The sequence below is a fragment of the Tamandua tetradactyla genome, chromosome 9 (assembly GCF_023851605.1).
Source record: "Tamandua tetradactyla isolate mTamTet1 chromosome 9, mTamTet1.pri, whole genome shotgun sequence".
NCBI classification, from domain to species: domain Eukaryota; kingdom Metazoa; phylum Chordata; class Mammalia; order Pilosa; family Myrmecophagidae; genus Tamandua; species Tamandua tetradactyla.
The window spans coordinates 57,551,679-57,577,811 of record NC_135335.1 but is presented as its reverse complement, the minus strand read 5'-3'; the positions used below and the strand labels follow the sequence as shown (position 1 = coordinate 57,577,811).

At 41.4% G+C, this 26,133-nt stretch overlaps 1 protein-coding gene across 9 annotated transcripts in view; it reads left to right on the top strand.

The window, feature by feature from the left end:
- The window catches only part of SEMA5A (semaphorin 5A), a 574,926-nt gene that overhangs the window by 402,831 nt on the left and 145,962 nt on the right, over positions 1–26,133 (top strand). For all 9 annotated transcript variants that reach the window (XM_077116834.1, XM_077116833.1, XM_077116837.1 and 6 more), the window contains 3 exons: positions 7,074–7,359; positions 12,672–12,807; positions 18,364–18,568. In XM_077116834.1, coding sequence (XP_076972949.1) covers positions 7,074–7,359; positions 12,672–12,807; positions 18,364–18,568 — 627 coding nt within the window. The remainder of the gene's footprint in view (positions 1–7,073; positions 7,360–12,671; positions 12,808–18,363; positions 18,569–26,133) is intronic.

The window sequence follows — 26,133 nt, the reverse complement described above, 5'->3', positions numbered from 1 at the left end:
AAAATACCAAACATCTGTTTGCCAGTGTGTCTTTATGTTAATTTATATAGAGAGAGTGATTTTAAATAATCAGTGATCTATATTTTGATGACTACAAACCAAAGGCTAGGCATTTGACATGCATTGCCTTTGTTTCTCATAATAATACTGCAGGGTGGGTATTATTATCCCCATTCTAAATTGAAGTAAGCTGCCAGTGTATTATATTAAATAACCTAAGTTCATATAGCCAGTAGGTGGAAGTATTGAGCTATATATACACATACTGCAATAGTTTATGTATGTGTATGCATACATGCATACACAAATGTACATACTTCTATCATTGATCTCTGTCTGTCCATATCCATCATTTATCTATCTAATCTGTCTTTCTCACTGTGTCATCTATCATCATCATTGATCTATCAACTAATTTATTTTTAGGAGAAATCCCAGGGAAAGAACTTTAGCACACTGGTGAATTTTAGATCACATTTTACTGTATTTAATTTAATTTTTGTTTAATTATCCACTCTTAATAAATACCACTTTGAAATTAGATTTACTTTGTAAACCTCAGCAGCCCACTTTCAGAGCACTATGATATTGGAATTGACCCTTATGTGCCTGATAAAAGAGGGCCTAAAATCTAGGTATGTAGATGGAAATGGTTTTGAGAATGACTGACGCCAGAAAGTTTGGGAACAGAAAACTTCTGGCTAACTGTGTTCTTTTTGGGGGGCTTTTAAAAAGGGGAATTTAATGAGTTACTAGTTTACAGTTCTAAGACTGAGAAAATGTCCCAAGTCAAGCAAGTCTATAAGAATGCCCAAATTAAGACACAATAGGAAGTCACCTTCACTCAAGAAAGGCCAATGAAACTCAGGGTTTCTCAACTGGAAAGGCACATGGCGAACATGACAACATCCTCTGTCTTCGTCTCCAGGCCTCTTGCTTCATGAAGCATCCTAGGGGCATTCTCCTGCTAACTGTGTTTTATGTCATGAAATTGTTTGCACTAACTCATTTTTCTTTTTGTGGAATAGCTTGTGATTTAGAAAACAGCAGCATAGTTGTATTTGTAGTCTTCAAATTATGATCACCTTTAAGCTTAACATGTCATGTTTGGTTGTTCATTATCATTATTATTACATGAAAATCTAAGATGAATATAAATTATTCTAGGGGGTAAATAATGATACAATTATAATAACCACCACTTACTTGGATCCTACTATATACTGGCCTCTTTATCCCCATTTTTGGCTTTGCAAAATCAGTCTTTAGGGCCAAGTTGTCATGTGGGAAGACAGAGCCTTAAGATGCCCATGTTCCAGCCCAAAGCTTCAGGCTGGCGGAGGCAGAGCCCTGCTCTGCATGAGCTCCAGCCCTGTGGTTTGCTAGGCTGCCTTTGGTGAATGTATCATAAGGAGGCCTTTGATCACAAAATCATTTATAATAGAATATGATTTTTGTAAGATCAGAAAATCACAATTCCTTTCTATCGTCCATCTCCATGTTCACCAATTTTGGCAAATATTTCCATATCAGGAACTGATGAATGATCTGGTTGGTCATCACTGACCAACTCTGTGACCAACTCTGCATATTCCCACCCACAGAGTGGCCTCTGTGTGCCTCCACAGTGACACATTAGGCATTGAAATGGAAAGGACACAGGATGGAAGGCTCTATTTGGATACTCGGTATTGGGTTTAATGCAATCAAAATCTCAAAAACTGTTGATGCTTTAGTTCTTCTCGTTACTCACATTCCTATATACTGTGGATCTGTTCCTGGTCTTCTCATGTGCCTGATGACAGTTATATAAGTAAAGGTGTAAAATAAAAATTCTTATATCATGAAATGTAATTCCTCTTCATGCATGACGTGTTGTAGAGCACTCCGTAATCCACAAGTCAATCCACGAACATGAGCGAAAAGCACCTTCTCTGTGCATACATTTGTACATAACCTCACATATATTCTTTTTTATTCTGAATTACTTAGCAGCAAACCTATTCACTATAACTATAAAAGCAATGAATAGCAGGTCCCCCAGAGCTCTCCTTCACACACTCACATCCATTGTGGACAAGAGGGCAGTGCCTGATTTGTGTCTGGTTCAGTTCACTCAGGAGTGAGAGATTGCATTTTAACAAGAGATGGAACTTAAATAATGGAAGGAAAATAGTATTCATTTTATTATCCTTCCTAGTGTGAGTTTCAAATGTTCCCCCACCTCCAAATTTATATCTGTAAATGCAAGAGATATTTGATTGTGGGTTTAACAATTTTTCCTGGTTTTTATTTTACTGTCTTTAAAAAGGAACAGGGTGATGGCTGAGATTCAAGATGCTCTGTTTTCTAATAACTGGAGCTTCCCAATTTTTCAGCACATCACACAGTCTCCTCATTGTTCTGAAGATGGACTATATGGCAGGATAGCAGGATGGGCTTTCAAATGGAGTTTACCTCCCCCAACTTTAGTGGCATGTGATACTATATAGTGAATTACAGAACAACAGACATCATCCATTAACACAAATCTTCTCTGATATTCTCAGCAGGAAAAAAAATAAATTTGAGCATTTCTGTTCAAAACCCACTTTGTCACCATATCATAAAACCTGGTACAGGGTAGTTTGGAGGGATGGTGGTGGTTTTCTGTAGAAAGAGGAAGCTGTGGTCCAATCTGCTTAGCATCATTCAATATTCCCATTATCTGAAAATTTGAAATGGGATATGGGTGAGTGTATTGGACAATGAAGCTGGAATAATCACCCTACAGCCACTTGTTGGCATCTTGAGATTGTGGTGGGCACCATTTAAAACAACATTCTGGAGTTGGTTCATGTGCCCTTCCTGACAATAATTTTGTGAAATAAGACCTTGAATCATTGGCTCCTTTCTCCTTATTTTTTCTTATTTCTGTCTTGTTCCAAGTTTCTCTTATACCTATAGGCTAAAGTTTCATCTGGGCATTTTTATTCCCCTTCAGTCAGTTCCAAAATCCAACTCACTTCATTCCAGAGTCAACCTAACTCAGTCCTGCAGTGTGGTGATTCCTTGAGCAAAAATTAGCTATGTTGGTTCTAAAACATTGTCCGGGAATCCATATCCTATTCTTGAGTATCATTAACCTAATTGAGTGTTCTGTTTGCATGTGGTTATTCTTTCAGTGTAATGGCATAGAAGATGCATAGACTCTGGGTCCACACAGCTTCGATTCAGGGCATGAATCCCCATGGCCAGTTATGGGAACTTGGACAAGTTACTACATCCCTGAACTTTATCCTTCTCATGTATGAAATGAAGAGAATAATAATGCCCACCTCCCTGAAGTTTATGACTATGTGTGAAAAGCACTGAGCACAGAGCTTGGCACAATAGAATAAACATCTACAGATATGAGCTATTCTATTATAGAAACAATCTTGGGATGAAAGAAATCATGGCACATCTTTTTCCTTTGTAGCTGTTCGTTTTCCTGCTCTAAAACTTCCTAGTTTCTGAAGACTTTTACTAGTTAGTTTCCATGCTATTAACCCTGAATTATTAGCAGAAGTGTGTGGTGATGAGGATATTTGATAAATTGTCCTGGGTTCAGCCTCTCCCCTAATGGCTGTAATCTGAAAACTGCTACATGAAACATCTGTATGCCTTCTTTTCTTTCTGTTTTCCATTTTAAATGGGTATTTTGTTGTTGCCAATTGTTTTAGTTTGCTGAAGCTGCCAGAATTACAATATGCCAGAGACAAAACAGCTTTTTTAAAAGGGAATTATTAAGTTGCAAGTTTACAGTTCCAAGACTATGAAAATGTCCAAATTAAGGCATCCAGAGAAAACTACCTTAACTCAAAGAAAAGGGTTCAGTTCAGGGTTCTCTTTGAGCTGGGAGGGTACATGTTGACACCTGCTAGCTTTCTCTCCTCATTTCATAAGACTTCCCTGGGGTGTTTTCCTTCTGCACCTCCAAAGGTCTCTGGCTACGTGGGTTCTGTTGGTTCTAAGCTTTTTCCAAAATGGTTCCTTCTTAAAGGGCTCCAGTAAGCAACCCCACCTTGAATGGATGAAGACACATCTCCATGGAAACCGTCTAATCAAAAGTTATCACACACAATTGGGTGGGTCACATCTCCATGGAAATAATCAAAAGACCCCGCCCAGCAATATATATATATTTTTTTACTTTTTCTTTTTTTTTTTTTTTTTTTACATGGGCAGGCACTGGGAAATGAACCCGGGTCCTCTGGCTTGACAGGCAAGCGTTCTTGCCTGCTGAGCTACCATGGCCCCTGCCCGGCAATATCGAATGAGAATTTAAAGGACATGGCTTTTATGGGGTATATAATAGCTTCAAACTGGTACACTGATGATGACTTTTCTTTATTTCTTTGTTTTTAGTACAATGATTGGATTCTAGTCTGGTTATATGAACCTGAATACACAACATATTATGAAATAATATATCCTTCTCCTTAGAATTAGACATACAGATGAATATTTTCTTTAGAAGTTAAAGATAGGCTTGTAAATGTTCCACATCTTTGTTTTGGAGGTCTGTTTTAGTAAGTAATTCTATTTTAACACCTCATAGTTAACAGAAATTCAACATTTCCCCCCAATTCATTTCTTTCTGTTTCCACAAAACAAGTCACAGATAGCTAGCTTATTATTTTTTTGAGCATCTCGCTGGGATATTAAAGCATACCATACCAGTACCTATATATAACTCCCAACTCTTACATTCAAATGCAATGTAAGCATTGCTTTCTTAATACCCATTTCAGGTCAAAGCAACAGTGATATAAGTATGCGTGAACATGTGAGTGTGAAATTTTTGTGACTGATACTCCTTTTATCCAGTGTATGGACAGATGAGTATAAATAAATAAACAAACAAACAATGGCGGGGGGCTATGTTTTGGGTGTTCTTTTTCTGCTTTAATTTTTATTTTTCTTGAAGTAATGAAAATATTCAAAAATCGATTGTAATGGTGAATGCACAGCTTTATGATGATACTGTGAACCACTGATTGCACACTTTGGAGGATTATATCTCAATAAAAAAAATCATTGAAGAAAAACCCCAGCAAAACAGTGGTCTTAAGATAAAAGCACAATAACTAGACAATTTGGGGTATCTGTGTATTTAAAAATGTTAAGTTGAATTAAATTGAAGCATTTTTGTGAGACACAGGAGAGTCTCCTATGTATATATGGCCTGATAGGAAATTAGCAATAGTCCTTCTGAGCAGAATAGCAATATAATTCCAACTCAGTCAGTCCCTGAGCCAATGTCTATATTTGTGTCCCTAGGTGAGCCTGTTGTGTTTCTTACGCTTAGCATTAATGGCTCATCTGGCAGCCAAAGGAATTTTTAGCTTTCCTATCAATAACCTCTTTATTGGTGCAATTCAATTGAGTCTGACAAAGTACAAGGTCAGTTGAATTGCCCCAACAAACTAATTGTCTCTCAACATGTGTCTATATGAACATGGTTGCCTGTATCTTTCTGTTAATTTTGAGCACCAAAGTTTATTACCATAATTATCCTAACTGGACTATAAAATTTAGTCAGGTGCAGACTGAATGGAAAGCTCTTAGAAATAGAAAAAGGGTACGTGAAGCTATGTACTCCAGACAAACATGTTCTTAGATTTAATCCATTCCTGTGAGTGTGAACCCATTGTAAGTAGGATCTTTGAAGAAGTTTCTTCATCAAAGTCAGGATGGATCTTAATCCTATTACTGGAATCCTTTATAAGCAGAATGAAATTCAGACAGAGAGAGAAAGCCACTGATAGCAAAGCGCTGAAGGTGAAAGGAAATTGGAAGAGAAGGAAAAGGCCAGGAGAGGCCGCCATATGCATTGCCATGTGGCAGAGGAGCCCAGGACCCTGGATCATCTGTAACCAATCCCAGAACGGAGTCTCTGGGGAGAAAGCATGTCAGAATGATTGCCTTGATTTGGGTGTCTCCTACCCTCAATACTGTGAGCTAATAAATTCCCATGTAGTGCACTGTTTAAACCAACTCATTCCATGATACTTGCTTGAGCAGCTAAGGAAATTAAAACAGGATAAGAATCAAACCTGGTTATTAGAGTTTTTTAAAAATAAATATTAGGGTACATCTGTGCCTCAAAGAGTATCATCTCTGTTAATTGACAGATTCAGAACTTATTATTCTTCAACAAAGTGTGATGAACAGAATGCTTTAAAATGTATATGTATGATTCAATTGACAATCCATATAATTAATAAGTTCCTTTTATTAATTATGGTGATTGGCTTTGCCATGATTTTGTAAGCCTCGTCTCCATTTTTAAACTTATTAGGAGCTGAGAAATCTGTGAAGCAATGGCTCTATCTTAATCCTCATCCCTCTCCTAAATGAACTCCTCAAAAATCCAGAAATAAGAAAATAAGGGTTGGCCCTCATTTAAGAGTCATCATAGGAATGGAACAGCTGAAGCAACTTCAGGGTACTAACTTTCAAAAATACATTAGTTTCCGCTTCCGCAAATGAAAGACCCTTTTAAAGTCTTTACTAAAATTATATAAATGACGTCAAAGTCATACATGTGTATAAGAAGTTAAAGAATTTCAGTGTCTTAAACAAAAGCAAACCTGTTAGTAGATACATATTTTCTGAATTATATTCCATCTTTTTAATCTTATTCCCTCCATCTCTTCTGATGGTTTATATGAGACTATGGAAAGAAAATCTTATGTGTCATTCTAAAAGGAAAGGACTGCATTTTAGAAATCTGTGCTGCTAATTTTTGATAGCATTGATATTATGTTAACTTAAGCCCTCCCTTTTAGTGCAGGATACTCAAATATAGAGACACATAGGTGATTTCCCATAATTTACAACCTCTATACATGAATGAATTTCCCAGTAGCATTGATCTTTAAATTGCTCCCAGGAATTGCCATTTACCCTATTCAAATCAAGAGTTGTCTGAAGAAAACCATGTTTCCTGGCAGGGGGTGGGGGGATGGGAGGTGGAATTCTGAGCAGATAAGAAAAAGGAATGCCATACAGACGCTGAGACTTTTCCTCTCTCCTTTTGTTTTCAGAGCCAAACTTTGTGTCCTCTTACGACATTGGGAATTTCACGTACTTCTTTTTCCGAGAGAATGCCGTGGAGCATGACTGTGGGAAAACGGTCTTCTCCAGAGCTGCCCGGGTCTGCAAGAATGACATCGGGGGTAGGTTCTTGCTGGAGGACACCTGGACCACGTTCATGAAGGCCCGCCTCAACTGCTCCCGCCCCGGGGAGATCCCTTTTTATTACAACGAACTGCAGAGCACTTTCTTCCTGCCCGAGCTGGACTTGATCTATGGAATCTTCACCACCAACGTGTAAGTAACTTGCAGTCATTTCTTTCCCTGCCATTGTAGTCATTCTGAAAGAGTCTTTTGTTCTTTGGCCTTTGAGGGTTTAACGTTGCTTTAACGAAAATCTTTCTGATTTTACTGGGCTAAATGCCAAAAAAAAGGAAATTTTATTTTATCAATTAAATGTTACCCAAAGATCTGTGCTTTCTGAGGTTGGTATTAAGAAAGCAGATCTAACCAAAAAAGATTTGAGCTATCCTCAGGTCATAATAGGATCAAATCATTCTCTTATAAATTGTTCCTTTCTGATTTGCCAGTGTGTTCTGGGCACTTTCTGGAATGCTGGCGCATGAGATGCATTTTCTTTCTATATGTATGTCATACATTTGTGCATGATGAAAAGAGCATTGTCTGGTAAGTCTGACCTTTAAGGTAATGTAACTCTTGCCTCAACACTTGCTCATGTGCGGAATTCTCTGTGTGGGCCTCTCTTCTCTCACTTTCCCACAGTTGTATTTTATTAACACCTTTATTAGTTCCCACACTTGTATTTTAAACACATTTTCTAGTAGAGAACCATCTTAATAAGAACTATACTTCTATAATGAGAACTATACTTTAAAAATGTTTTTGAAAAAAACTGACATAGTATTTTTTTTCCTCATGGGGAGGTACTTGTAAGTTCAAAATTGACCAAATTTGCATAGCATCTGTAGGGCCTATCCTTGATCTCCCATTTACTCCTTGTTGGGGCTAAGTGTAGCATGAGCACACCCTCGCAGCGACTTTCCATTTGGAGCCAAACCTAGATACATCTCACCCCCCAACCCAGCAATGAAATGCATGGAGACTCTGAGTGCCACTTTCCTCCCCATTGGCAACGGCATTGATGATTCTGCATGACTTACTGCCCAGTGTGTTCCAGTGTAGATTGCCTTTGGAAGCCCCAATCTGCTGGCCTAAGATTTTGGATGAAAGTCAAGTATTTGTAGCCAAAGTAAAGGATCTCAATCTGGATGGATCATAAGTGCTGGTTGGTGGAGCTAGGCCACCAAAGTCCTGGTTTGTCCAGAATTGTCCTGAGTTGAGTATTAACAGCAGTCCTGAGTCCCAGAATCCTCTCGTCCTGGGTGAATAACAGCAGTCGAGCACTGCTGTGGGTTGAATTGCATTCCCCCAAAAGACATGCTCAGTGCCAACCCCAGTCTCATGACTGTGACCTTATTTGGAAATAGGATCTTTGTAGATGTGATTAGCAACAATGAGGCCCACTGGACCAGGGTGGATCCTAGTCCAGTATGGCTGGTGTCCTAATAAAAAGGGGGAATTGTACAGAAATAACCACAGGGGAGGAGGCCACGTGACAACCACAATGCAGCTAGACGCCTGAGGCTGGCCAGGAACTTATCAGAAGCCAGGAAGGGGCAGGAAAGGATTCTCCCCTACAGATTTCAGACTTTCGGCCTCCAGAACTGTGAGACAATGAATATCCCTTGTTTTAAGTGGTTAAATCTGTAATACTTTGTTACAGAAGCATAGAAAACTAAGAAACTCTCCCCATGATCTCTGCTCTGCTTCCTTATGTTTTCCTCTCTTCGCCATCAGAATCCTGCCCATGAATTGCATTTCTAAGAAGTTATTTTATCTGCATCTTACTGCCTCTTAACCTTTCCCTCCTGCTCTTTCCACTATTGAACTTATATGTTAACATTTAATTGATAATAATACTTACTCCATGAAGAGTCTTTTTTCCTGAAATGAGATTATAAAAATGAAGCTAGGGGGAGTGTGCAGGAGTACTTTATTGGTAGAATTCTCACCTGCCATGCAGGAGAACTGGGTTCAATTCCCAGCCCATGAACTTCCTCAAAACAAAACAAACAAGCAAATAAACAAACAAAAATTCCAATAAATGGTACTGCAATAATGGGACACTCACATGGAAAAAGAATGAAATGTGACTCCTGCCATACAGCATACAAAAAAATTTTAAAATGCAGCTGAAATGGATGGCAAACCACCACTACCACCCATCCCCCCATCTCACCGTGGCCATTTTTATTGTAGCAAATCTGATATTCAACCCTCAGATTTATTTTCTCTGCTGAATAAGTTTCTTTAAAAGTCAACATACAGGGCAGGCCATGGTGGCTCCATGCTGGAGAGCCAGGTTCAATTCCCAGTGGCAGTTTCTGAAGTTGATTTTCTATTTAAAACCTTGTTTGAGAAATAGTGTTAGCACATAAGATAAATGTTCAGTGGTTCAGTTGACATCAATTGCGCACACCACGGAAGCTTGGCTCACCTACCTGTTCATTGTTCTGGCTCTGGGCAAAAAAAACAAATTCAAAAGTTGTCTGAGAAGCATGTCTGAGCCACACCAATATGGTGAATGGCCAATAAGTAGACAGTTGGGAAAATCCAATCAATCCAGCCTTAATTCCACAATGTGCCCTCCTGTACTGATGATGTTCCATGGCTCAGCCTTGATCTTAACTACTCAATGGGTGAACACAATCTTGACAAAACTTTCTTCAAACTAATGACTGTGGAATACCATGGCTAAGATTTCCAGTATCTCAGGTCAGACTTTAAGTTTCCTTCTGTACATTTATCCAGCCTTCGTGCTGGGTGGACAGGAGTAAAGGGAACTGTGCTGACTCATCCTGCACTCAGAACTAAGTGTGATTACCCTAACATGAGGCAGGAATTGGACTCCTATAGGAAATGGGATACCGCTGCCATGTAGTCTCTGAAGACTCCATATCTACATGGATAACTCACAGATAACTAAGGTTGTAGGGGTGGAGAATGGCTATGGTTTTTGACTGTTCTTCCTTCCTAAAGAGAAGAACATAGGAAGGATTTCTCTTCCCCCAGTGCTTTCAGGTAGATCTAGACTCCTAACCCTGTACTTCCCCATCTGAGCTCTGAACAAGTTGAGAAACAAAACAGAGAATCAAAATGAAGGTGACCTTGTTGCTGTGGTTACTGAAGAGGCCAGTTTGGAGTACAGGCTCTAGGTTTCTCAGCCAAATGGGCTTAATGATATTGAACCCAGCATTGGGCAGACTTATCCCAAGATTATAATAATATAGACTGGGCAGGTTTCACCTGCCTGCTGGAATGGAGACCCTGAGCAGAAGGCAACTGTGTTCTTCCAGCGGGTAAGCCTATCCAGGGGGTGGTAGAAGAGCAGAGTAGAGGCTGATGTCCCCTCCATACCTCCTGGAACACCATTGAGATATGATGGGGTTTACACCAATAGTGAGCTGTCCACTAGGGGCTAGGAAGTGTTGTTCCCCCAAATTCCATGAGTGATGCACAGACTGGCATCCCCTGGGATATCTGGAGGAGACTCTGAGCTGAAACCAGAGATGGAAAGCAGCTTTGCTTAGAAATGGTGAAGGGAGAAAATGCGTGTAAGCAAGAAGAACATCAGGTTCTTCATTAGCAGGAGGCAGTGTGGCCATGTGGTTGAGACTTGGACGTTGGGGCCATGTGCATGGGGCAGACCCTACTGCTTTTCCCCTCAGCATATGGCTTTGGATAAATAACATCACTGGGCCTCTCTTTGCTCCTCTGTTGAATCAGCTTGGTGGCAGGGCCCACAGATTGTCCATGAGAAGTAAGATGGTCTCTGTCACGTGCTTGGCAGAGGAGAACGATGTTAAGTTAACATAACTTAAATGAGGGCCAACCCTTATTTTCTTATTTCTGGATTTTTGAGGAGTTCATTTAGGGGAGGGATGAGGATTAAGATAGAGCCATTGCTTCACAGATTTCTCAGCTCCTAATAAGTGGCTGCTATTATACACAAACTGTGTCCCTAGAATCAGCTGGAATCCTCTTGGTATGTATGTGCATTCTCTCTCGAGCCAAGTTGTTTTGTGGTTCTTCCTGAAGTCAGTCTGAAGGCCAATTCCTCCCTGCATGTGTTTCTGGACTTCTCCTGTTCCTCTTTTCTGAGGGTGATGAAAAGAAGAATACAAATCACCAAGCCATCGGCACAGTTAGTGCCATGCCTCTGCTCTCCAGCACGGGGTTCGCTCCTCCTGGGCCATGTTCCTGGTGCTGGGGACACATGCACCTCATCTCTGGGAAAACACATTCCTGTCGACTTGATTTCGCCCTTCCCAGGGTTGGGAAGGGACGGATTTCAGAACTGTCACTGCACCCTGAGCTCTCACAAAGAGGTGAAAATTTGTCTTGGGAGCCAGCCTGTTGGGTTCAAGTCCAGCAGGAGTAGCTGGGTGGCTTCAACTAAGTGTCTTGACCTCCCTGAACCTCATCTTCTTATCTGGTAGATTCTCTTACCTGAGGAAGAGCAAACGAATTAGAATTTGAACAGCCTTTAGATAGTGTATAGGCAGTGCTGTGCACAGGAGTTTGTCCAATAAAAGGAGGTAAGGTTAGTCTTTTATGGCGGAGTTCCTCTTCTTTTTCCGTCGATACAGACAAATGTAGTTGATAAAAAGTGGGTGCAATATCAGCAAAGAGCATTAATATGAAAACAATGCAAATGTGTACACTCTCCCTCTTCTCCCCCCTTTTCTACTTTGGAACCATAGCTGAATTCAAAACAGAAATTAATCAAGAACATTGTCTTCCTTCCGTGCTTAATAGAAGGTCACCACCATCCTGAGACCTGCGTCTGCAACCTTCTCAGCAGTGTGAACACGAACAGAGGCTTCAGGATTTCCTGTGACCTGTGATCCTTTGAATTTAAAGCACTTCTTAAATTTAAAAATAAATAAATAAATATAAACAGATGTGTATGTATATATATGCATACATATATATAAATGGTTTCTGGCAGGCATGTTTTACAAAATAGGTTCAATTTGATTTTTGTTAAAGAATCACACATAAACACAAATATATGAGAATTAAAAATGAAAAAAAAAAAAATAGTAAGCCAGCCCTGCTGCCAGCTAAAGCAGCCAGATAAAAGGATAAGAAAGATGACCCTAAACTGAGAGAGGCTCCCTTTACTGGAGGAGAAAATCTTTTTCCCTCCTGAACTTAAAAGGTGTGATGCAGCATTCCTTAGCATCCCTCTCGCCTCCAGTATGGCTGAGTGAATTCATCTCATGTGATAGGATGCAGGGGACAGAACTGCTCATTCCCCTTGTTTCTGTACTGAAGGGTTTGTTCCTGCACATCTCTGTTTGACCGTCATCCCCTCGGGGATGTCTGGGCTGCCGGGACCTTGAGTGCCCTGGAGGACAGGACGCTTCCACCACACGCTGCTGGGGCCAGCAGGAGCCTGGGTGCTGCCCTGGCCTGCCGGCTCTCTGACTTACCTTCTCCCTCCTTTCTCTTCGGTTCTTCAGGAACAGCATTGCCGCCTCGGCCGTGTGCGTCTTCAACCTGAGCGCCATCTCGCAGGCCTTCAACGGACCCTTCAAGTACCAGGAGAACTCACGCTCCGCCTGGCTGCCTTATCCTAACCCCAACCCCAACTTCCAGGTAACTTCAGGGGCCAAGGGGCACTGCCATGCATCCAACTGTCCACCCCAGAAAAAAAGTGTGGGAGCCTTGTGTAGACAAGGCTGGGAAAACTTGAGTCCCTGGGCCATGCACAGCTCAGCTGAGGTCCCCCCTCTGCCTTCCCCAGCCCTGTGCCCCAAGCCCCACACTGGGCACTACTAATGTAAACAGACAGGGCCTTTTGTCAGCTGTGACACTGGATAGCAAAGAGGTCCCTTTGTCCGCTGTGATGCCTGCAGCTGGACTGAAAAGGGCCAGCTTTCTGCAGTGGGTTAGGAATCCAAGCTCCAATTAATTCTAATGATGGTGGATTCTGTGTCCCCAGAATTTGATCCCTAATGAATGAGGCTCTAATGAATGGGGTCCAGAGCACAGCATGCTAGAGATAAACAAATTGAATTAGAATTCTAATTGCCTCATGTGGGTGTGATCTCCTGCTGGGGTGAATGGGATGTTATAGGGGCAGCTGGAGGGGAAAGAGGAGACAGTGTTGCTGTTCATCTATAAATACAGATTTGCAGGACGTTTCAGCAATCAGGGGCATCTGCCCCCTCCTAACAGTTTTCAGAATACGTTGATATCCAAAGAGAGGAAGTGATTTGCTTATGTTTGATTGGTCAGCTATTCAGTTCATTCAATGCGCAGACTTCCCTAGAGGATTTTCTTTTGCCAAGACCTTCCCCATAATTATCATTGGGGTACGTGACAACTTTTGCACTACCAAGTCCCAGGCACTGTGTTAGATGTATCACACATTATTTCTCGTGCTGGCAACTGGGCGATCATGCTGATGGCGTCCTTACAGCGAGACTAAGGGGCAGGCGCGGTAACCAGGTCACAAACACACAGCCAGCGAGCAGCCAAGCTGGGACTGCCCCCCAGGACTTTTCCTGCCTGCAGAGTCCAAAACACTGCCCACTAATGACCAATACCCCTCCGAATCCTATAACTTGTCTGTGTAGAGGGACCTGGACCCCGAACCCCAAATTCTGGTTCACCCTCCAATGATAAAAAACTGAATCTTCTGCAAAAACTGGATGGACGGAGAAGCTCAATTATTTTACACTGTACATAGATTTTGGCAGAAACCATTAAATTCCAATTGTTTTTGCAGTTATCTTTATTATTATCTTTTAATTTTGGGGGGAGCAAAGGGTTGGGAATGAAGTGACTGGTTTACCATTTTCTGCTTTCCTTGGGCAAATTATTCAATGTTTTTCCATCTCCTTTTTTTCATCCATAAAATGAGGAAGGAGGGACACAAATACAACAGAACATTTTAGGAACAAAGGTTAATCATGTTGATTAAAATGCCACATTTACCATCTAAAATATTTGATGCAGATAGCTCTTCAGAACTACTTGTTAGGGGCTTTCTGATTACCATGTGCTGTGTAGACTTTGCCTCACGTCCTTCTCACAGCAGCCAATAAAGGATGCATTATAATCCACATTTTCTAAGTCAGGAAACTGAATGATAAGGTCCATACCTATTATCATAGAGTTCGGTCCTGGAGAAAGCAATTCATGTTCTCGACTAGGCATGTTAACAGCTTGATGGGAAATAAAATAATAACTTTGTTTAGTGACACACTTTATGCATTATTAGCTGAATATTGATTCTCTTTACCTCTTTGTTGGAGCTCTTCACCTAAATCCTACCCTTGACCTTGGCTGTTAGGGTGAAATATGACCCCTTTTAGAGATCATTTGTAAAATTCTAAAGGTTAAATATTCTTGTCCCTTTTAGTAACTTCTTTGTAAAACACTGACAAATTAAAATTTTTTAATTAATATAAATATTTACTATATTTATAGTGTGCTTCTAACTTGTTTTTATTGCAGACATCTTCATAATGAGCAGAGTTGCTCATAAACTTTGTAGTCTCCTACCAGCTCTAGGCAGCAGGGACTTTTTAGCAGCTTTATGGGGCATATGTATATCATATACCGACCCCCTCATTTCCTAAGGCCACAAGTGCCTGATTTTATAATGCTAGCACTGCCCTGTCTGACTTGCCTAAATTTATGCAATAAAGTAGGATGATGTGGCATAATGACTCAATCCCAAAGATTTTTGGCCTGTGTCTCAGACACAAGGCTTGCTTATCTGAACTTGCCTGCTTTGGGTAGAATTTAAGATTTGCAGAAAACTGCAGTAACAGATTGCAGTGGATCATTGTATCGACTCCAGATGAGTCTTTTTCTTTTGTTTTACCATATCCGATAGCCACGCCGGGTTAGGTTTGCTGCTCACTCATATTCACAAAACCCTGTTGACCAGCAGATAGTGGGGAGAAGGTTTGAACTAAGAGGTCCACCAAACAGGTATAAAGTGCCTTATGTTTGCAGTAACCAGCACTGAGAAGTGGTTAGATTTCCTTTTTCCTATTCTTTTTTTCCCTACTGACATCTGGAATTTTATGCAGCACAATATATACAAGTAGTTGTTAAGTCATTAGAGGTGCAGAAAAGCATTCAGCTATAGGAGAAAGAATGGGGTAAGAAAGACATCTCATATTTTTCAAGATATAATATGGAAATCTCCTTGAAAACAGAAAATCAGAACAAAAACTATTCCTAATACTTATGGGTCGTAGCCTAGAAATCATTGTAGGTAGTGCTATAAAAGTGTGGGCAGTTAGAGTATGCAGCCTGTGAAGGCATCTGAACCTTGAACCTCACTAGGAAAAGCATCAGAAACTCAAATTCAGTATATCCAGCCCAAGTGGCACAAACATTGTATGTCAGAATCTGTAATTTTCTTTGCATTGTGGGTTACCACATATCAGAGCTCATGGAGCCAAAATAGAAAGCTAGGTTCTCCAAAAACAGCCATGCCAGTGGTAGGGCTGGTGTTGGGAAGAGATTTGGCCTTGTCCATCAGGACCCTTTGATTCACAATGCGTGTTTGCAAGAAGTGAAGCAGGTAGATAAGAGGTACCTAAAGTCTGTTACTCTCAGCCTGAGCTTAGGAAACAGGGGACTTGAACATCACGTACAGGTGTGCTAGGATGAGGAGGTATCTTTTGTCCTTACAAGTAAAGTAAACATAAGTGTGAATATTATTATGTTAAAAATCAGTAGGATCATTACCCTTGTTACTTGAAGAGGTGGTAACATGACAGTCATTGGGGGTTGTAGGTCATATGGGAGCAGTGCCTGTGTTTTCTGATTTTTATTGCTTTTTTCCTGCACACTGTCTCCAGGGAATTGATCACAAAGATACTGCAGGGGCTCAGTGTGAAGGTGCTGCTAGAGGATTTAGGACCACATGGAAAGCTAGGCAGGTTATGTACAATCCAATAAAGCACTAGATTTAGATACTATAAATTGGAATAGCTTTCAGAATATCTAAAAAAAGAATGGTTGGGTGTGATTTTAATAATAAGTTGGCAAAGGAAACTAAGATATTTTAGAGTCTACTTCAAACTAGTTCCTGAAAGCTAAGGTAGATGACTGAAATGAGGTTTATGGTGCACAAGTGGACGCGAGGTGGGAAGAGCTCCTGCTGGGCAGCTCCAGCCCTCTGACATCTGTATTCTTCAAGAGGAGCAAGAGGTTCTCATTTTCATGTTGTCAGTATTTATAAAATACCATACATGTCAAACAAAACGTGGGTGCACACTTCACCCAGTGGGCAGATATATCATTGGCACCTGCGTCTGAGGTCTTTCTGGTTGACATCAGGCATAAACCAACAAACACAAGTCACACTCTAAACTAGAACTTACCTGGAGAGGCTTCAGACTGAGCCCTGTAGAGCTGTTGTTCATTTTTTAAAACACTGGTTGACATGCAATGTCCAAGTGTTAGTATTCAACATGATAATCATGAGAAAACTTCTAGCCATATCCCCTATAGTAAATGCTTATGTATTCCTTCATTGATTCCTTCATTCATTTGTTTGTTCCTTCTTTTCTCCTTGGGCTCTACAGCTCCCTGGCCCGTAGACTTGCTGTTCCACTACAGGATGAGTGTATTTGCCATTTACCGTTTGTTAAAGGCTTCTCTGTGCCAATCCTGTTGGCTTAGTCCCTCGCATATACAAGGACTTTCTGCTAATTAATAAATGCTTTCCACTGATTATCTCAGTTGGTCCCATGAAAGGAAGTAAACCATTTTACAGGTGATGAGCCTCCATCACGTGGCTGGTGGTGGAGTGGGATCATGGGCTTCAGGGCAGAGGCCTGGCATGACCCCCTGCCATCCCTTCACCTGGCACATGGGATGATGCCACTGCAGAGGTGTGACATTAAACGAAGCATTGAGCTAGACCTGTAAAATCCATGTAACTCCAAGCTTCCATTATTCTACAATCGGCCTCTCATTTTGTAGCTTGTAGGGTATTTTATCAAGTGCTACAAAAATATCATCTCCTTTAGAAAAGCAATTTCCATCCTTACGCTTTGCGCCTCTAACCTGTTATAAAGCCAAGTATTAGAAACGATATGTTATAAATGGTACTTTCAGATGGTATGGACACAGAAATTCATTTCCATCAAACCTACTTACATGAAGTTCTGCTGTGTATCAGTCATTATTTGTACCAGGACGTAAAGTTTATGAAAAGAAATGAAAAAGGTTGGTGGTGATTTTCTGCTTCTGTCTTCTACTCCAGGAGAGCTTTGCTTTCTTTCCTGCCCCTTTTTCTACCTCCTCCTAGCCAGAAACTCTTATACATGATACCAGTCAGCCTCTCTGCAACACAGCTCTGAATTTCATTCTGAGCAGTTTTCAGGCCTGAATTTTTTTCTTCCTATTTTACATTCATCTGCTTCATATCTCCTCTACCTGAAAATCTCTCCTTCCTTCCTCCTTCTTGTCTTTTCTTCCTTTTCTCCCTTTCTCCTCCCTTCCTTCCCTTTTATCTCTCTTTCTTCTTGCTGATTTGTCATGTGATTTCTCATGATTCCCAAGCCCTAAACAAGTTTTATATTTCTTCTAACTTGGATTATCAGTTAAAAGCAACAAGAGCAGTATGTTTTTTTTTTAATAGTCCCTGTGAATCATAATATTATTGCAATTTCTGCAGATTAGAATGTCATAATTATATCTCCATGGATTCTATGTATTGCTTAAAGGCATATCCTGGCTCCAGTAGGAAAAGTAATAAATCCATGTGAGGCTCTTTATTGCTACATTTTTCAGTTGTGATACCTGATTAATGAGACAGGCACAACAGTTTGCACTGAGGTAGACAGCTCCCAGTGGATGCAACAGCTTCTGAGATGCATTTTTGCATATGCTGTTCAAATTAAAGCCAGCATTAACTTTTACTCTATAGTTTTCTCATTTCTGATTGTTTCTCTTTATGAGAGAGTTGAGAGACTCCCAAAATGTGAAGAGTTAAAAATCTGAAGCAGGAGGGACTGTAAAACAGAGGAATCGGAGGAGATGGAAAAGCAGAGGTTTTGCCTCCTTCGGTCATGCGTTGTGGCTCCTTCCATTTCCAAGCCATCCCGCGCCCGATGGGCCAGGGCAGCAGTGAGCATGGCTGTGGCTGGATCCATCACACCTGGTCTTCCCTTGCAGTGCGGCACCGTGGACCAGGGCCTGTACATGAACCTGACTGAGAGGAACCTGCAGGACGCTCAGAAGTTCATCCTGATGCAGGAAGTGGTTCAGCCCGTGACTGCCATCCCTGCCTTCATGGAGGACAACAGCCGCTTCTCTCACGTGGCTGTGGATGTGGTGCAGGGCAGGGACGCGCTTGTCCACATCATCTACTTGGCCACAGGTAGGCGATTCCCCCTCCCCGAGGTGTTTCGGCTTTAAGTTCTGAACATGCCATTCCAGTGTCTTTCTTCTTTCCTCACCACCAGCAAAGCCCACAGTGCTCCATTATCTTTTCTCGTTCTCTCTGCGTGGCTTTGGTAATCTCAGTGTCACCCTCTTTTTGCACTACCTGAGTCATAATGTTCATTGGGAGGACAACACCTCATTTCTTAACTATTGTTATTTAACTATTCATAGAATAAGTCCTTTCTTGGCAAGACCATTTTAATTTGGATAATTTACGACAATGTATGCTTTCTTAGAAGACATGGTCCAGTGACATAGTGTCCTGGGATTGTCTTGCTGCTTTCTGGTAGGTTCAGAAACAGTGATGGCAGTGAAATATCCCACTTGTAGGGTGGTCTATGGAAGCATTCCCAGGAATATTTCCTTGGCCATACAAAGCTGAGTGTTTACTTACTAAAAATGTTAGCTACAGTGCTCCTCATGTTATAAATGACAGATGGACCTAGTCACTGAATAATGTAACAAGGGTGTTGCAGGAATATTCCATTTTAGTTTATCGCACAGGCAGTCCATGGCACTTGAGGCCAGCCTCACTGACCTTCTTTCAGTTCCACACCCTTGCCCATATCTTCCCTGCCTGCAGGTCTTCCAATGTAGTGATCCTATGTTGTTTCTAATGTCTTATATGTGTCCTTGATAGAACGTCTCGATTCATAATAATATATTTGTCAGCTGGGTTATTTTGTTCATTAAGTCACCTAATGTTTCTTGAAATTTTACTATTTAGCAATTTCTTTCTAAGTGCTGGGGGTTTCAGTGGTGAACAGACTGGCAGCGTCCCACTCTCTTGGAGCTTATATTCTAATGGCAAGAGGCAGATATGAAGAAAACTAAAGAGGAAAATGCCCGATAAGGGCTGGCAGATGGATGCAGTGGGCATAAATGCGTTGATGTGGGAGGGAGTGCCAGGGAAGCTCCTGTTCTCAGGCGGGTCAGGATCTCTCTGAGGAGGTGATATAATGCTCAGAGCTGATGGAGGGGAAGAACCCAGCCAAGCAACAAGAGAGACAACTCGTGCCCCAAGATACAGGGGTGGTCAGCTGTGGGCAGAGCTGCTGGGAAGTCAAGTAAGGTAGAGTGGTGTGGTCATCGGCAGGACATGGCTAAGGGGGCCAGTCACAGGAGAAGCTGGGGAAGGGGCTTGGGAGGAAGTTAGGTGGCAACAGCTACTACCAGCAACCCTTCCAGAGCTATTCAGTGAAGGGAGAAGAGAAACAAAGCAGTCGCAGAGGGAATGGGAGGTCAAGCGAGAGCTTTAGCATAATTTTTCTGTTGTTATTTTAAGGGAAGACAGAGAGACACATTGCTCACCAGTCTTTTTCTCTCACTTGTCTGTAGACAGGCACTAAGTCTTTCTTTCCCCCATTTTTATCCTCAACGCCCCATAGGGTGCCTGGCACGTGGTAGGATGTGGAATGAATAAACTGGGCCTTTTTAAGAGTTTTCCTGGTTTTCTGTCATAAGTGTTCTGGTTAAAGCCTCAGAGAATCAGGTCATCTCCCTGGAACTCTGGGAGAATCGGGTTCCCTATCAGTACCTGGGTTGGGTGGGGGGATAGTCAGATGGGTCTGACCCATCCCAAGACTGAGGCCATAAAAATGTAAGGTTTGGTTACCTTCTGTTCATTATAAAGCAGATCTAGGGTCTTCTGATGAGTTTTAGTGAAACTGGCCTTCTTTAAATCTGATGAACAGCTTGTTCTACTACTACTTAAAACATGCCTGCAGCTGAAGAAATATAGGTAAATATATATATATATGTTTTAGCAGCATTTAGTCTAGTCACTACAGAATGGCTCCACTAAATTATAGACACCACAATGAAATTATGGTCAACATCCTTTGCCTTTAAAACAGTACAGATATTTAGAAATTGGTCATCAGGGTCCAATTTTATCAACCCCATGGCTTACTGCTTGTCCTCTGGTGAAGATGATGTGGGGATTCTCCCGCATGCTCTGATGAGGGGATTATCAGGTGCACTGCGACAGGGGATCAGGTCAGCCCCCTGCAGTAGCAGGAACCCCAGGCTGTCTGTCCGATGGCATCCAGCTCTGTGGGTCAGACTGTGATGGTAATACATCAATACAACACATTTGGCAAATATGTCTCACAGATGGTCGTATTAAGGTTCCACAGACCTGGTTTTTTCTTTTGTTTTCATCCCCTGTCCATTTACAAATTAAAATACGGTGCGCAAGTGCACGGGTGGTTCAGTGGTAGAATGCTCATCTTTCATGTGGAAGACCCCAGTTTGATTCCCAGACAATGTACCGCCCCACCTCCCCAAAATGGGGGTGTATGTCTTCAGGATGCTGCGTATTCAAACTGGAGGTTGGGATTATTGCTGAAGATGCTGTACAAATATAGAAATCATCTGCAGTGTTAATTTCTCACTGATCCAGCTGTTTTTTTCAACTCAAGGGGAGGAGAAGTTGGTAGCAGAGGAAGGAGGAAACAGTCAGGGATGTGCGGATTCCTATTGGTAGAGCCCTGCTCCAAGCAGTGTGCAGTGGTTAGAGGCAGGCACCTAAACGGTTCCACCAGTAACTGAATACACAGATGGCATTTGAGTTTGTTTAAACTAGTTGGACAATTCTAATTTCAGCACCTCTTTAAATTATGAGTTTCATGTCTCAGCTTACTTTGGGAACCTTTCATTGAATGATTACAATGCTGTTTAATGAATTTTGGAGGAGAGGCTCTCTTTCGCAGATTTTAATCCTGAATAAAATTGAGTTTAAAAGAATATCATTTTTTAAAATATACAGCATATAGTCTGCTCCTTTCTTTTCAGGGAATTAAATGATGAAACTGGAATATTAGAATATACAAACGTACCAGTCTACTGAAGCCAAATTGGCAAGTTGCTGAGCAACTTTTGGCAAGTAAGGGTATCTGCAATGAGAGGTTTTGATTGCTAAAATTTAAAAGACTGCCATTTATCTAGCCTCTTCTGTATACCATGTCACCCTTGAATTATATCAAGGCAAATCAGGTATGTTCATCTTTATCGGCATTAAAGCTAAAATTGAGCATTTATGCCTGGACTCCTTAGCGTCTGTGAGCACATGATGCAGTGTATCCATGAATTAATACACATTCACTGATAGATCATGAGCAGAGCATTCATAGCTAGTGAATGCGAAACTATAGTCTGCCCTGCTTACCGGTAGAATCAGTTTGCTGTTTTGGGGTTGGCCTTGGTCTTTAGAAAAAGAAATCCATTTTTGATGAGGTGTTTATTTTCACCCACTTTAAATTTGTAATCAATGGCCATGAAAGTTTGGAGTTTTCAGTAGTATCTAAAAATCAAAATGAAAGAGACTGCTGTTGATTATGCAGTTGATAGTATATCTTGCAGCACCTGTGGCAATTCCCTGCCTCCCACCACCCAGCTAGGTTAGACAGCCTTTCCCAGAAACATCATGCTTCTGTCTTCATGTTGCTCCTCTCTCATGTATTGGACATGCGGGTGGGGCTAGACACCATCATTTGAACCGTGACTCTGTTTTTGCTCCAAGGAACAAAAATAAATTCACCATAAAGTTATACTGCTCTGTAGGAAAAAAAAGAGAAAATAAATAAGTACCCAAAGTTGAGATATGAAAGAAAGAAAATGAAAGAATAAAAGGGATGCATACAGAGTTGAGGGAGTAAGTAGAAGACCAAAATGATTATTTTCTTGCAAAAAAAAAAAAAATTAGATTAGGAACATCAAGGAAACAGGAACAAAAATTAAATGAGTAGCAAAGTAAAGGTTTGCAATAATCACAGTAACAGATGCAGAAATAAAAAATAATAATAAAAGAAAAGAGAAACAGGAGATGCTAGATATGAAGGACTGACAAGGACACAGCCCCATTAAAATGATTGATGTTTCTGAACCAGAGAACCCAGAATATGCAGCTGAAAAATTGTTCCCGAAGACAGTATGGAAGGAAATTTCCTTGAAATGAAGGAACAATTGAGTTTGCAAGCTTCAAAGCACAATATATTTGAGAAATATTGATTCAGAATAATCAAATATTAGATAGGTTAAGATTTTAAATTCCAAGGAGAAGGAAAAAAATTATTTAGACATTCAGGGAAACAGTTGTCTACATGTGGGAAGAAAATCAGCTGGTCCCAGGACACTCTCCAGCTGCGTAAGGCTGTAAGGCACGGACTAAACAATTCTGAAGAAGAGAAAATATGACCCAAGAATATTGCAGTCAGCCATAAATAAAGGGAGCAGACAGGTATTCCTACAATTGAAAATGTCAGCAGTCGAGTACCCAGGAGCCCTTATCCAAACACAAACAAGACCATTTAGTATCTCAATTCAGCTAACAACTGGTAGAGATGCTTTGGAAAAGACAAAAAAGCATACACAGTAGCTACAATGGAACATTTAATACCAGAATTCAGGTAAAACAATATATACAAAATCTGGAGTAAAATTAAGCATGACTCCATAATTATTTTTTCTAGGCTAAGGGTTCCTTCAAACATAAAGGCACATGCAGAGCTTAGGGATCGAGTGTCCAGGGGGTCTGCAGTAAATTGTGATGTGATAGTAGTGAATTTCTACTTTGAAAACAGGAAACTTAATTTCTAGCCAAAGAAGAATTAAATCAGAAGCAAGCCTCAGGAGAGAGGAAGTCAAGGAAAAAGGAAGAAGCAAAAGGAAAAGGCCAAGCTGACAATCTGTTTACTTACTGGATGAAGAAAGCTTAAGGCCTTATCGTTGAGTGAGGTGGCAAGTGAGGGCTCTGAGGTTCGTGGGAACCTAGTTTATTCAGAAAGCATAAAGAAGGGCTGTGGATTTGGCATGTCTTAAGCACCTCCTCAGATTCTCTTGGCTTTCCCCTTTTCTGGAGCCTCAACCATCAGCTTTGCCTTAGTTACCACCATGGCTTACGGATTTCTATTCAGCACCATGAGGTCCCTCCAATCCATACTGGGGACTAGAATCTCTGGCCACTCCTCTCACTTCTGCACTTGGCCTCGACACCCACTTCTTGGCATCGGGTCTGGCTTCCTGAGCAGCTCCTGCAGGGGCTGGAGGACGGAGCCCTTAGTGCAGGGGCACCAACATTTCTCAGGCAGGCATCAAACAATGAGAAACAGGGTGCAGGAAGGAACCAGTCATATAAAGTGCCAACCACTCCTCCTTCCAATGAATGATTCCAAGGCAGGGTTCTTCCTGGAACCAAGCGAATAGCACCTTGGGGGCTCATTATGCAGGAGCCCCCGCCATGTAGCACATCGCCTACCACTTCTTCCCACTCCCCCCACCCCCGCTCAGTTTCCCTTTTCCCTTGGACATACTGCCGTGGAATTGCACCCCAGAGCCGCACTGCCACTTAGAGCCCTTCATACTCACATCAGGCTCTGTTTACTGGGCAGTCGCAGAAAGGGAGCCAGCCTGATTAGGACTAACTCAACCCAGTAGAGTTCTATTGTTGCAAATGTAGGCAGGGAGAAATGGTCCATGTCTTATATACTTGTTAGGAAACCTGGATTTTAATCAAAGCACAATTTAAAAAATACTAAAAACCTTGATATGGAAGGGGTGAGTAAAAGAAAATGACATACATTTTATGGTATTTAACAGGTAATCCTCCCACCAACCAAAAACAAATGAACCAGCAAATAAAATCCCTGCCTGTCAACACGAAACATGTAAGGGCCATTGCATTGCAGCCTGCGCCCACCTGCCACCTCTGCCTTGCTTTTCTTTGTACTGTCAGGGATGTGGGTTCTCTTTCCTGCCTACTGGGATACACATCTTGACTGGACACTTCTGGATCAGGCAGGAAGGTGGCAGCATCTGTCCCCAGGAGGCACTGTCTCTCTGCCCCTGAGTTATTCCCCCTGGGGTACACAACTAAGGATTCTTTCCAGAAGAGACTATGACATGGGCTCCAGCACACGGATTTGGATGAGGTCATGGGGTTCCTCTGGGAATGCAAGAAGCAGAATTTAGAACTCCCCTCCACCTCCTCACACCACAGGTGGGTGTCAGAGTGATGTGTGGAATTGCTGTCAGCAGACCCACTAGAGCTGCTAAATGAGGAATGAAACATCCACTTAGTATCTTAAAGTCTGGAATAACTTGATTCTGAGACAGTTGTTATCCAATTGAATCTTTGCTCTAAGAAAACTCTGATTCCACTTAGCTCCCCAGGGTACTGCCATCACTCAGCCCTTGAAGGGATGTTGTCTTCCAAAAAATGTTTCTGGAATGGTTTCCAGTAGCTTATCATACATGGTAACAGGCACTTGTCAAAGGAATTGAGGTTGCTTGGGAGCTTTGTTTCTTGATGCAAAGACTAACCACATTACAGCCAAATGACTTGGTTTTTATGCCTTGATTTTGAATATCTGCCTTTTTCATTCAATCTAAGTCCATCCTGTCACCCTATTTGACCTGTAGATATGGTCCCTGCCTGGAAATGATGACCAACCATGATGGAGCTGATTTAGGCCTTGACCTCTATGTAATTAAATTCTAAGACAGCAGTGCCCTTAGAAAGATGAGAAAGGTATAAATGCAGACTTCCAATGTTGACAAAATAATGCCAACAGTGACATGATATAATAGCTTTTCCTCCAGAAGTTGGTATACAGCAGAATGGCTGGAAGAAAAAACACTTACGGCTCCTTTTCAAATAAGCCTTTGCAGAGGAGATGAGTGCCAAGGGATCCCTTAAGGAGTAAAAGGAAGAGATTTGACAGACCTGGGAGTGAAAGAATGTGAGGTGTAGGGCTGATGTGTAACTGCTATATTGTGGCTCCCATCTGGAATCCATTAAAGGAAACAGACTTTCCCCAAATTGTCATGGCAAATGAACACTCAGCACATTTCTTTCCACCAGGGGGTCTACAGTAAACTGTGATGTGGGTAAACTGCCTGATAGTAGTGAATTATTAACCATCCCCAAATCTGAATATTTCCTGGATATAAGGAAAACCTATTGGGCAGTGCAAGGCTATCTCAGTGGATTTGTCACTGGCAGAGAGGTCAACATCAGAATGTCTATTTATTTGGTTCTTTCCAAAACAATTTAGTTGCATAACCCCGCAGAGACATAGAAGTATGGCTAATTCTTTTCCAGTTTATAATATTTTCATCTCCCTCTTTTTGAAATATGGAGATAACCAAAACTATGCTTCTTAAATGTAGTGGTTTGTGTCTTTAAACAAAGTGAGTTTACCAAAAGACGCAGCTGAGGCTCCTATTAATGAATCACACGATCCTGTAGTGTGGGTAATGGGATGAGAGAACACCCCTGTGGGTTCCAGCTGATATTTCTAGGGCCACATACAGTCCCTTCAAGGCTCTATCTGACTTACCCTGTGGATAAAGTAACTCTCAGAAAAGTTGAGAGCCTGACCTTTGCTAATGAGACCTTGTCAAAAGATTCCAGGCAGCTGAATCTAGCTGATGCCCTAAACTCTGTGAATCTGAAATTGCAATTATGTAGGTGGTTATTCTTAGACATCAAAGAAAAAC